Source organism: Athene noctua, chromosome 4 (genome assembly GCF_965140245.1).
Source record: "Athene noctua chromosome 4, bAthNoc1.hap1.1, whole genome shotgun sequence".
Taxonomy (NCBI): Eukaryota; Metazoa; Chordata; class Aves; order Strigiformes; family Strigidae; genus Athene; species Athene noctua.
In genome coordinates, this window is record NC_134040.1 from 34,073,495 (window position 1) to 34,086,534 (window position 13,040).

At 43.4% G+C, this 13,040-nt stretch overlaps 1 protein-coding gene across 9 annotated transcripts in view; it reads left to right on the forward strand.

Annotated features, from left to right (window-relative positions):
• Positions 1-13,040, forward strand: part of AFF1 (ALF transcription elongation factor 1) — a 102,349-nt gene that overhangs the window by 52,243 nt on the left and 37,066 nt on the right. For all 9 annotated transcript variants that reach the window (XR_012633560.1, XM_074904956.1, XM_074904950.1 and 6 more), the window contains exon 4: positions 11,888-11,932. Coding sequence is in view for 8 of the 9 variants with exons in the window: in XM_074904956.1 (XP_074761057.1) it covers positions 11,888-11,932 (45 nt within the window). In the remaining variant the exon portion in view is untranslated. The remainder of the gene's footprint in view (positions 1-11,887; positions 11,933-13,040) is intronic.

The window sequence follows — 13,040 nt, forward strand, 5'->3', positions numbered from 1 at the left end:
GATTTTTGTTTTTCATGAATACAGAAGTGAAACTTAATGCTCTAAGCAATGGCATGCGGATCTACTTTAGCTTGGCTTTGATTTGCTGGAACTATTCCAGTCTCACTCCATTACATGCAAGAACGAAGTCACTGAGAGAGGAAACGTAGGATGTGTGTTGCTTGTTTATGCTTGTTGCTAAACCCATCCAGCTGGCTACCTGAAGCTACAACAAAACTCAAATAGGTGCATCCCCAAACATGTTTTTTTACAGCTGCTGCGGTGTGCAGTGCCTTATTAGTACTGCACTAGAACCAAGTTTCTTCCTTTTCCACAAATATAGTCTGATAACAAAGTTTTCATAAAATTGGTTTTCTCTTTCAGTTTGTGCTTCATTTCCTCTTCTTGTCCCCCTCTCTTCTACCGTCTTGTGTCTTTTTTGTTGTGGTTGTGTTTTTGTTGAAATGAGGTGAGCTTTCTTCTGTTCTAAAAATGATGTGTCTTGTGGTTATTTTTAATTTCCTGTGAAAATTAATCTTAGTCTTAGGCAACCTGCTGAGAAAATGGCATTCCCTTCTCATGGGTTTGTTGTTCTCTGACAGCAGCTTCCTGAACTTCCTAGAACAGCTCAAGCTGCTGATAACAGGGACTCTGCTACCAAATAGTATCTGTACATTATTTTACAGTTGTAATGAAACCTCAGGCAATATTCCACATAACAAAATGGCCTTTAAAATCGGTAGCAATAATTTATGAAGCCAGTTGTTAAGGATGTATTTAACTCTGTACAATTTCTGATTTTAAACAATTTCTGTCAACAAAGATTTAATGACTAGACAATCAAAGTCCCTTTTTATTGCAAGCTTCTAAACTAAACTTTTTTGAGCTTTTGGTGCTTAAAATAGCACCAAGGAAAACCTAAATGTACGCAGGTATTTCTGCAATGAAGACAGGGGAGGGATGATGTCATCCTTAAAATACAGCTTGTTTCGATGTCTTTGCACACTCTTTTATCTGATTTGTTATTGACTTAATCCAAAGCTCACAGGCAACAACGCAAAGGCTCATCTCTGTAAGTTTTAATGCAAATTCCATGGTTTTTCTTTTAAAAATGCTAATACTTTTTTGTATGAACTTTTAAGAAGAAACAAACAAACCCCCCAACACCTACAGTTCCTGAACCTGAAAGAAATTGGAAGAAAATCTTACATTAACTGCCTGCACCTCTCTTACTGGATGCAATTTTGCTGCTTGTATTTGCTCTTCATCAGTGTAGCAGTTTCCCCTGTGTAGCCAGTTCTCCTGTGGTTTGTTAGGGGTCTTTTTTCCTGCAGCAGCTGTGATAGTGATGTCTATGTGTATATTCTTGCGAAACCACATATGTTTATAGATGCAGGTGATATCTGAATCATTCCGACATTTACGTGTGTGTTTTGGGTTAACCACGTGCTCTCTGAATTGGCTTCTCCCGCTGCTCCCGAATCCCTGCAGCCTTGCGAGTGGCACAGGAGTGCGGTGGAGAAACTCCTCCACAACCCCAAGCGCTGGCTGTGCTGCCGGGATGCCGCTGCGCTGAGCTGCTGTAAGTGAAGGCCTGGGGAGCACCCGGGGCTTGGTCTGTGCCGTTACCAGCACTGTGGGCTCTGCAGCCCTACGGTTCTGTGAAGAGGAGCCAGCTGGCTTCAAAAACCCTGCTTCTTGTGTAGGTGCTCTTTACTGATCTCCATCCTTCACCAGTGACGTTGGTGCGAAGACTGGTTTTTGACTTCGGGTTGCTCTCACAAGCTGAAGAACCCACCTGCAGGCAGGCAAGGTTGGCACAGTAGCAGACAATTGTTGTTTGGTTTCTCCTTCGGTAGGTGAAATCAGGTTCACCTCGGGGATTGCTGGGGCCAGATCTGAACAAGTTGCACTGTAGTAGAAGGGGTGGATGCTGATAAAATCTGCAGGCTGGAAGTGAAAATGTGTTTTTTTGCCACAGAGTGCTGTTGGAGGTTAATAAGTTTCACCAGTATGTCCTGCACTTCAAAACCAAGTCATCACTTTCATTTCCAGTCTGCTTAGCTACAAGCAATTAAAAATCCCCTGATCTGTAGTTCAGGGTACTGAGGCAAAACCAGTGCCTTGGACTAGGTTGGTGCATGTGAGAAAATGCAGCAGCATGACACAATCTCAACCTGGTTTCGTGCTTTCTAGGGAAAAGGAGATTTGCTAGTAGCAAAACATACATTGATTGCATGGGAGGTTTTCTTTGTGTCTTTTTGAAAACCAAAAATACTCCATTCATAAAGTTTTTAAAATTATTGTTTTCAAGTTATGCAACTATCAGGTGTGATCTAAGAGTTTCAGGTTTGTAAAATGTGAAGAATTGTAACACTTTTTTCCACTGCGGTTCATGGGAGTTTTACCATTGTAGGAGCAGGGTTAAGCTGTGTGCTTCCAGAGAGAATTTTGACTGTAGGTGGCTGGCTCTGGATCCCCAAAGGGTTTACCAAACACTGGAAGCTGTGTAAAATTGAGACCTTTGCTGCCTCCAGGTGTGCTGAGTCTTTGTGGGAATGCAGTCTCGTTCTACCTCAGCTGCACCACTTCTGATATTAATCTGGTGCTGTGGCCAGGTGACCGAAGGAGCTGAATGAATGGAAGGGGAATGGTTGTCTGCCAGGTTAAGTCCAAGTGCAGGCTCAGGCCAGCGTGAAGGGGAGGGCAGGGCGGCAGGAGTGTCTGTGATGAGGGACCATGCAGTCCTTGGCAGCCACTATGAGCTGCATTGTCATCCCTCTGTCGTCAGACCTCACCCTTGCGCCTCAGAGCTGTTTCTGCACCAAAAGTATTTTTGCTTCATCTTCCTTTCTCCTCCTTGGCTCCCAGTCAAGGAAGAAAGCTCAAAAACAGAGTGTGTCCTGCTTTTGTTGACTCTGCTGGTGGCTCGCCTGACCAAAAGACTTGCAGGGCTGATTATTTTGCCTCTTGGCTACTGTTTTAGGTGGGGTTACTTCGTAGTACTTCCTTTTGTGTCTGCTATCTGAGATGCATTTCTGTTAAAACAAATACTGTTTGCTGTAAGGTTCATATTTAGTGCTGTCTGAGATCATACAAGATGAATCAAAATGTCAAGCTCACAGACATGATGTTGTTGGCATTGCTATTTAATTAGTTTTGGTTTGCATTTCTGTTCTCCCTCTGCCACTACTTTTTTTTTTAGCATATCTTAACAATTGTTATTCATGGTAAGAGAATTTTGTTGAGTTGAGTGGATATTGTTTGAAGGATTATTAGAGAACCTGTCTATCAGCAAAATAAGCCTTTATCTGGTTAAGTGGGAAAAACATTGTGTTTGCCATGTTAAGAAAGGGTTCCCCATGTGTCAGACATGTTTGGGAATCAGTGTGTGAAAGAAAGAGATCTGTTGAACAAGTGCACTGTGTCTGCAGCAAAATATAAACATTTTTCAAAAACATGCTTAATGACCACCCATGCTGATAAGTTTGTTCACAGGATGCTGCCTGACTAGAAATTACTTTAATCACAAATGTATTCATACAGTCCTTCGTATTTGTTCTGATAAATGCTCTCCTGAATAGCTAAGTACAAATTGTTGCTTTTGCTTTCCCTGAAAGCAGCCTTGCCACCATATCCTCTAAAAAAAGGTGGATGGAGTAAGCCAGGTTTCAGATCATTGGACCTCTCTTTGTATCATAGCTGTATTTTAATCTGTTTTGTGATATAGAAATTTAAACATCCTTGGCAGAGAATCTGCTTGGTGTTTGGGGTTCCTCAAGATAGCATGTGAAAACCTTCATAAATTTGTGTTTAAGTGTTTGGTTTGATCAACAAGGTAATTCGAGTTTCAAATTTTGGAAGCCTTTTTCAGTGCACAGCAGAATGTTACAGCATTCATAATCAAGATTAGTAGAGGTTTGGTTAAAATACGTATTCTCGCTTTTGTTGGCTGGGTCATTTGGAAACGAGCTCTGTGTGTGTGTGTACATCTCACATCTATCTATAGTATGGAGAGGGTGGTTTTTAACTACACAAAAATGCAGGTGGAAGGTTGCTTTGAGGAGTAAGCTAGTATGCTATCCCTAGTGTGACTTGGTGTGAGTAAAAGTGTCCATCTAATATGTAAGATCTCCTCCCTGCTCTGAGCTGGTTAAGCACATTATGGGCAAATTGAGGACAGGATGGGAGGTTTTGGTCTGACTTTGCCCTGCGTATTGTTTTCAGACTAACCCTTCATGCATATGCAGTTTCGTGATATTCATTGCATTCAAGTGGCAAAAGCCTGTGCAGTTGACATGAAAAAATAAATTTAAGACTAAATATTTATGTTCATAGTATTAAATGGGAAGGAGCTGTAAATGAGAACTTTTTTTAGCATGAACAAGTGGCCTCTGCTCATAGTTGCAGCTCATTAGGAAACAAAACTGACAACACAATGAAGGGTGTGGAGCTCATACTTTGCTTTTCTCACCCTTGCTGCACTGCTCCCTTGGGTTTTCTCGTGCTAGTAATTTAGTCTGGAATCAGGCAAAGAGCAGTAGCTGGCAAACTTGAGCTACACACACGGCAAATCCATTTTGATTAGGAGGAGATACCAGGAAGCATATGAAATGCACAGGCTGTACCTGTTATTCACCTATGCCACTTGGCTGTGTACAGGCACCAGTTTCACCTGAGCTGAAGGAGACAGAGAAGCAAGGGGGTTCTTTGTGTGCAGGATGTCAGAGGGGCAGCTCTAAATGTCTGTGACAGCAGAGGCATGCAAATAAGCAGAAATAAGCAGTCGGGTGGAAATTGCTGAGATGAGAAGGAACAGAAAGGTCTGCAACACCTTAATGCTTGCCTGAAAGGCAGCTCATATCCATTCCGGTTAATATCTGCCTCCAGACCTCCTGTCCTCATCTTTGCGCAATCTATATGTGGTTACTGCTGCTGGCCTTGTTCGAGCCCATACATCTCAGTGGTGCCACTCAATGACTTCTGAAATAATGCATGGCCAACTCTCTTGGAGACAATTTTTTTGACAGCCTGCTCGAAACTATTCTGCCACAGCCTCCTGACGAGGCAAGCTGTTTAGAAACCAGGGAGAAAGCTTCAACCCCCCACTTCCACACGAGAGTGCCGTACGGTCCTTCAGCTCCATTGAGCATATGTGGCAGAATAGGATAAAAATGTGTGCTGTAATTTTTAATGGAATACCTTTTTAAAAAAGAAGCAACTTTAGAAGCTCTTGAACCCTGTCTTACATTACCAAAAAAGCACTGCTTGTTCTTTGTAGTATCTGTGGCAAAGCCTTATTTTTAAAAAGATGCCCAGTCTTTTTAGCTTCCCAGTTTGGCCAGTGTTGACTGCATTGTGCTAGAGAGGAGAAAACCAGGCTTTTGCCAAGGATCCTTTCAAAGTCTCTCTCACTTTCCCCTTCCCCTTCTAGCCATTGTGCTGAGAGAGGAGCAGGCTGCTGGTCCCTCCTGCTCCGACTGTCTGGTGGGTGCAACTCTGTCAGCAGGAAAAGAGAGCAGGGCCAGGAGGGTTGATGCTGGCCCTTTCTTGTGTTGCTTTCTGGTTGGGTGTCTGACCCACATATTATCATGGCCAGTGGGGCATCTCATTTGTGTAGCAGACGGTTCCTCAATCAGTTTAGTCTGGTTTTAGGTGATTCTCATTATCCGCATTTCCTTGTTCAACTCCCTTCAGAGCATCTCGCAGAGCTGTGCAAGGCTCAGGGCATGAGCAAAACTTTGTGCTCATGAAAGCGCGTGGGTTTTTTTGGAATTGAACTTGAAGAGAGGACTTGGAGGTATCTGAGAGTTTTGTCACACAGTTGCTATGCAGCTTGAATTGAGTGCCTGTGCAGATTTCGAATTGTTTTCTAAATTAAGAGCTCGCTCTCTTCTTTTGAGGGTATGTGCACCTGTGCATTTTTGCAAGCCTGCTGTAGCATAAAGGCAGCCTAGTTCCTCATATGACTTCTAGGGTTTCTTATGTTTGTGCAGGTGCTTGAAATTATATTGGCCCTAATCCTTAAGTCCTTTTCAGCTCAGGATCATAGTACTGAATCCTTCAGTGCCTGGTTTGGTTTTTTTTTTACTTTTAATGGACAATCCCATCGTATAGTCAAATCAGCGGATTGTGTGCTATCCTAGTACAAATGGGGAGGGGATCACACAAAATCTTTCATAGCCAAATTTCTAATAGATGCTTTAACTGTTAATTCCAATTCTGTTCGCCACCTTTCGCGTAAGGAAAGCTACTTTTCCTGTGATTGAATGCGTTATGGTACAGGAGACAAACTTCTTCAGGGGAAGCATGATGCTGTAGAGCAAAGCAAAAATACTCTGTATCTGGTCAGCTCCAATAGGTTATCATGTAGATAATGGTGATTCCTGCAAGTCTCTAACCTTTGAGTTGTTTATGCTCTAATAAAGTGAAAGCATTAATGTATTTATTGCTCTGGTAAAGAAACTGCATTAAAATTTATCACCCAAGTATTTATATACATTTTTGTGTTCTGTAACCATACATTGGCTTTCTGAATACATTATTATGCTGTGCTGTGTGCATGTAAGTGAGCAGAAAGGGAGTTGCTGGTATCTGTAGGAATTAATCAATTAATCTCTTTGAAGTAACTTCCTCAACTGCATTTTCCCGGAAGGAAAACAAGTATAGCAGCACTGTCTGAAATGGCTCTGAATAGCATCTCCTTCCCCACATTGTTGTCTGGGCAGCGCACTTGCATGTATCAGCGGTTTCCAAAGTGTTTTACCTACGGCACATGCTAAATGGAACTAAGCACTCAAAAAAAATGCTGAAAATATATGTTACTTCTTATTTTATTTAAACTTTCACAGGTGTCTGCATAGATACTTCTTGAGTGAGGTCACTAGTAGTGAGGAAAAAGGAAGTGGATGGTTTTGTGCAGCTACCAAGAAGAGAGAGTAGATGTGGTTGTGCCAGTCTGAGCTATTATGTTGAATGAAAACATTTGAGTGAAGTCCTCTTCAGACAACTTCAGCTGTACTTAATAATACTTCAGGCATATCACCTTGTAGCACTGTCTTTTGTTAACCTTGAGATGGTATGTCTTTGCAAGATATTATTTGGCCTTCATCAGCCAGTTGTGCAGGTTGGTGAATTGGAAAAATGTATGTACTGCAAAAGTTATAAAAAGGAGAGAATGTGGCAGTGTCTCACCATTTTAATAGCATGTTCCATGTTCTTCAGTAACTGAGGCTTAAAAGTCGTATTAATGGTAGTTTGCATTTTTCTGTAGTGAAATTTACTTAATGGCTTTGGGTTTATGTTTACCAATCTTTTGTTCAAAAAACCTTAAAATCAAACTTACCTTTGACATTGTGAAATGTCTGTTTTGCCTATTAAGTGTGTTAATACTCATCAAAGAGATACTTGATTTTTGTCTTGATAACCTTTTTAAACCTTTCTTTTTGCTTTTTAAGCTTGCAAGTAAGGAAGTCATCTATTAAATTAGCCTTGCACTTACGGAAGTGTATCAGTCCAGATTCTGTTCCCATCACAAATTATGAGTATAATTTTAAATTTGTCCCTTAAATTATTAGTCACATATCACTGGCATGAACCATGTCACACAGTCTGTGTCTAGCTCTTCCCTGGGATTTTTGTGGATAAGCATGACAGATTACAAAGGGGGCAATTTCTTCTGTCTGCTCTCTTAAAGTAGTTTTCTGTCTTTCTGAACAAGATGTTTTTCCAAGTTACATCCATTTATTTAACCTCTCCAGAGTCTGTGGAACTGGGATGGAGTTGTAGATCAGATGTGGGTGCCTGTTGGGGCTGGACATGCACCTCTGTCTCTGCTGGAGTCTTCTGCTGGGGGAGCTGGTAAATGGAGAAGTATGCTGCCCCACAGACTTTTTTTAGAGTCTGCAGGATCGCTGGGAGTTGGGCCTTTGCTTGAGCAAAACCAGACTTCTTGGAACATAGATTAGTATTATTGCAGAGGGGGGTAGCTGCTGTTGTTGTTGTGCAGCATCAGTTTGGATGGGAATGTTGGCTTTAAAAAGCAAAACCAAAACAAAAACCCAGTGACCCCATGGTTCTGGATGTCCCATGATTGCACTTGACCTCAGCCATCAAAATGTTTTGTGAGTGGCACTCGGAGACATCTGCACCATTCCCAAACTGACAGCAAGTATGAATGTGGTGTGAGGAGATCCAAGCTGGAGATTGTGCAGATGTTGGTGTCAGCCAGCAAATATACACAGGACTTAAATCACGTTTTCTGTGGGGAGGACGTTACAGTGTTCCCTGTAAAGGTTGTAAAACTGCTAGGTGGGATAGACAGCAACATGTAATATTTGATCTTCCACACCCACAGCCCTCAGTGGAGCTGATCTCACATCAGTGATTTCTTTGGCTTTATGGCTTTTTAATTCTTCTTCAAGCAACATTGTGTTTGTCCTTTTTCCTGAATTTTTCTCTTAAAACTGGCAAAGGACAGCCGTGGCTGCTGGGTGGTGATTGTGGTTTAATGGTAGTTTACAGGCTAGGATGTGACTTGAAGGAGAAAAAAAAAAAAGGGGGCGGCAGAAAAACTACTCAGTGTGCAGAAAAAACCATCTCCTTCAAGCACTGGATGCATAGTTTTGTAAAAATGAGGAGTCCTTGGATACCGTGGCTGGGATGGAGTGAAAGGGTGTGTGCCGGCCCTCACCGCGGCCAGTGGGTTTGGGGCACAGGCAACTGGCTGCAGACTTACGGGAGAAATGAGAGTCGCAATCCTACCCGAGTCCTCCTGGGTTCCCCAGTGCAGTCAAATGGCTCTGGCTGGTTTTGTTGTGGTTCTGGCACTGAAAACAATTTTTCTGTTTGTGTCCTGAAGTCTGTGATTTTACTGTCTAGAGCAAATGATTCACCATGTATTTGATAAGGGTGTTGTAAGTCCATTTGTGGGCAGTGGTTTTGTTTCCTCATTGCTTGTTTTACTGCTGGTGAATTTGTCATTCAGTTTTTCAGTCTTAGGGTGCAGCAGGATAGCAGAGCAGAGATTAAAGATGCCTGAAAACCTATGCTCTTCATGGAGTGTCTCCAGCAGGGGCATGGGCTTCCTAGCATGTTCTAACTTAGTGGCCTTGGGAGTAAACTGCTAGCCAAAGATGAAAACAATCCTGAGCATCCCCAATACCTTATGTTCTGTTTCTCCAGAGCTTCACATGTCTTGGGACCATGCACTTAAACGTTGTGTCTTAAAAAGACAGACAAATGGAGGTCCTTGTGCTGCTGATGCAGACTTCTGCAGTACTTGTTCAGTGTCATGTGTTTGCTTTCCTTTAAATTTTGTGCCATGAAGATGAAAGTGGTTTTTACTAAGCCACTGGACCTATGAAGAACAGCAGTCACTGAACAGTGCCCTGTTATTATGTTAGTACCCTAACAGGGTTACAGTAAATCCTCCTGACAATGGCACTATAAATACTAATTGTGTGGCAACCTGCAACAATTTCGAAGCCTCTTCAGGTTTATCTGAAAGACCTTCAGGAAGGGGGTATGAGTTGTTTGACAAGGGTAAGTGAGGTCCAAACTGGCTGTTGCAGATACTCTCTGATTCTCAGGTTAATCGAATTCCGCTTTTGTCATCAGTTATCTCCTCATAAAACTTAAGTGTCTGGAATGGGAGAAACAAACTGATTTTGATTTGTTGCAATTGATCCATTGTAGAGGGAGTTTTTAAGTACTCTGTACAGGTGGGATCTTGATTCCTTATCTGATCTGTGGGAAGGGTTTTTACTGTGGTGTTCTCATGGGATATCTCAGGAGCTTTCTGAACCAATCTGAAGTTGAATGCTCCTTTTTTTTTGTAGAGCAAGATGCAAGTTTCTGTGTCTGCTGTTCACCACTTATTAAATTAAGAAGTAAATTAGGTGGTTGAGCTATCAGGTTAAGCCTGCTGGGAGGAAAAAGAGGGATCCCTTTTTGGCACTGTGAGTTACAAAGCTTCCTGATCTCTTGTCATGTGGTAGAATTTCATTGCTGTTAGCTCTCCCTCTCCCTTCTCCTGCCTACTGTGGGGTGCTTCTGCAAGTCTGACTAGATCCCAGCCCCTTGCTTTCATTCATGTGATTCATCTGGTTGTGCCTCAGTTTTCTTTTGTCTTGGAGTGAATAAGGTCAGAAGCCGCTAATTCGTGCATCATTTTCTAAAGAAAAGTAGTATCTTTGTCAGATGAGTACTGCCTCGATGAGAACTTTATATAGACACAGACAAATGGGGTTGCAGGGAAAAGAGATTCCTCATGTCCTGTATTCCTCTCAATGTAAATAGTGCAGCATATGGGAAACAGACCTTTCTGTGAGACTGCGAAGGATGACGCTTTTCGACTTTATTAAGGTGTTTGCTTGCTTTGCTGTTTACTTTGTTCTGGGAAGGCACTGTAGCTCACTGCCCTCTTCCTTTCACACAAGGAACATCTTCCTGGCCTTTCCCTTTCAGCAATTATGCCAATAGCTGGACGGTTCCATTGAATCTCTTGTTTATAGGCAAGAAGATGCTCTTGGATGCTCTTTGCTCCTTGCAACTACTCAGCTCTTTGGTTGTTTTTGATTTCAGTTTCCTTTAATAATACCAGTTAGGAATGGATGTGTAAATGACAGGTACTTTCAAAACATGTACCTTGCTAGTAGATGAGAAGCAGATGTGCTGAAGTGGGGTGGTGCTGCCCATGCCAGAAGCAGCCCAGGTCCTGCTGTGCAGCATCCCTGGCACTCCTGCTGCCAGTGGTGCCAGATGGAGGGCACTGTTGCCGCATCCTCTCCCACCACCCACGGCCTGGGTGGGGGGGCTCTGTCATGGTGGCATTGCCACTCGCCCTGGCTGTGTGGTTACCCTCATCCACACACGCCTGGGGAACAGGAGGCATTTGCTATGCTATTTCCTCACCCAGCAGTACCTGTGCTGCCGATGCTTGGTGTTGTGTGCAGGGGAGTGTCCTGCCAGGAGCCGCTAAGTGGGGTTTTACTGCTACCAGATTTACATGTTTGCCCAAGCTGCAATGTCTGCTGTTACATAACTGGCAAATATTAGTATTGCTTTTGCTTTGTACTCTTCCTCAGAGCTTGATTGTGCCTGGATTCGTGGGCCTGGCTGAAGGCAGGTGCAGGTGCTGCTGTGGCTGTTTCTCAGGCCACTTTGGGTGCGGTTGGTGGGGTGCCAGGGTGCTGCCAGGGAGCTGGCCTCCCTTCAGAGTCTTCACCGCCCTTGTCTTGGGGGCAGCCCTGGCCCGGGCCTGGTGGTCATGGGGTGGTCACTGCCTAGGCTCCAGTGAAGCGGGTCGGGAAGGTACAGAGGTAGTCTCTTGATCCAGATCATCTGCAAGCTTTTCCAGAAGTCACCATGTTGCTGCTACCCGGTGGTACATTCAAGGTTTTATTCTGAACTGCACAGGTTACAATTGTATTTCTTTTTCTATTTTTTTAGTGGCAGTTGAAGTTCCCCTGAGTTTGAGAGCTGGCATTTGAGGGCCTGGTGCTTGATCCCTCCACTTAAAACCACCTTTACTTTGCCTTCTCCAAGCTTCTTTTTCTGCTGAGTGCACATGGCTGCATAGAATAACGCTGGTCATGAAACAGGAGGAATCCTGCCACTCAAGGAGCACCATTGTTTAATGACCTCTGTTTCCCTTCCCTTCTTTCTCATCCTTCTTAGAATATATCTTCTACTAAAGACTTGAAAACAGCAGGCTTTGTAGATGTGCATTATTAACTGCTCTTCTGATGGGGCTTTTAATTCTTACAAGCATTTTCTTATTAAGGGTCTTCCATGAAATTTATAGAACTGTTGGTCAGCAAATATTTGATGAGTGCATCTGTTTGTCTCGTGTCAGTTGGTTAAAAACAAGACAAACTGATGGTGCTTCCCCTTTTTTTTGTTGCAGCAAACCTTCCCCAGTGATGTCCACTCCATTGAAGAAATTTTGAAGGTAGGTGCTCTTAAGCAATAGAGCTCTGTGTTTGCTTATATTTTGCATGCATTAAAGTAGTGTGTGGGGAAGAAATACCACTCTGCTTCTGTTCTGTCAGCAGACGTTCCAGTCACTGAAAGGGTTTATTGGGGCATGCTATGGAGAGGTGAACTTAAAAGTTAGCCTTGGATACAGCTGGAGTTGTAAGACCAGTGTTTCTATCAGTATGTAAGTGTAATATAGTCTGATGAGGTCAGAGAGCACGACTGACATGCCATCCGAAACAGAGCTGCTCCTTCATCAGGTTAGGGAGTTGCCATTACTGAGTACTCTTCCCCCAAAGGCAGTGGACATGCTGCCTCGTGTCCATGCTGCCAGCCCCAACAGCGTGACCCTGAACAGGAGCAGGCACCTGCACCCTTCCCACCTGCCTGCGCATGGCGCTGCTGATGGGCTGCTCCTCCTTCGCTGTCATTCTAATCAATTTGTGCAAAGCTGAGCCAGCTCTGATGCAAAACTGTCTGTTACCTTGTGTTAGAGCTGGCTCTGTGAGCAGCGCACAGGGTCCCAGTAGTTGGGCCTGCATACGTGTCACCCATTCACTGTGCATGGTGTGAGAATGCTCTACAAGCTGGTCATGCTGACACTGAGAAGATAGTTCCTTAATGTCAAATACTATTCTGAGACGATGAAGTCCTAACGGAGGTGTGTGTGTGTTTTCTGTGATTCACTTCCCTCACAGTTGCTTCAGGTTGAAAAATCTTGATGCCTTTGTTACTCTCAAGAAGCTGTTACTGGGGCAGCGGTTTAGCTGACAGGTAGTTGTACACAGGTGCTTACTAGCTCTCATGTGTTGGTTATGTTGCAGTATTCCGTGTTTCATGTGATACCCTGTTTCCTTGCCTGTTAGTAATGCATAATAGTATTTTTGTAGCAGCCACAGGGAAGCATGTACTAATACAGAAGAGGTGTAGTGCAGTGTATTGAGGAGTGTATCATCTACTGAAAGACTGCACAGCTAGTGAGTGAAGTGGGCAATGAACTGAGAAGTGGGGGGGAGAAAGAGGAAGGCGAGGGTGGTAACAATGCAAACAGTTAGCCAGGTTAGTTGTAGGCTGCTTCTAGT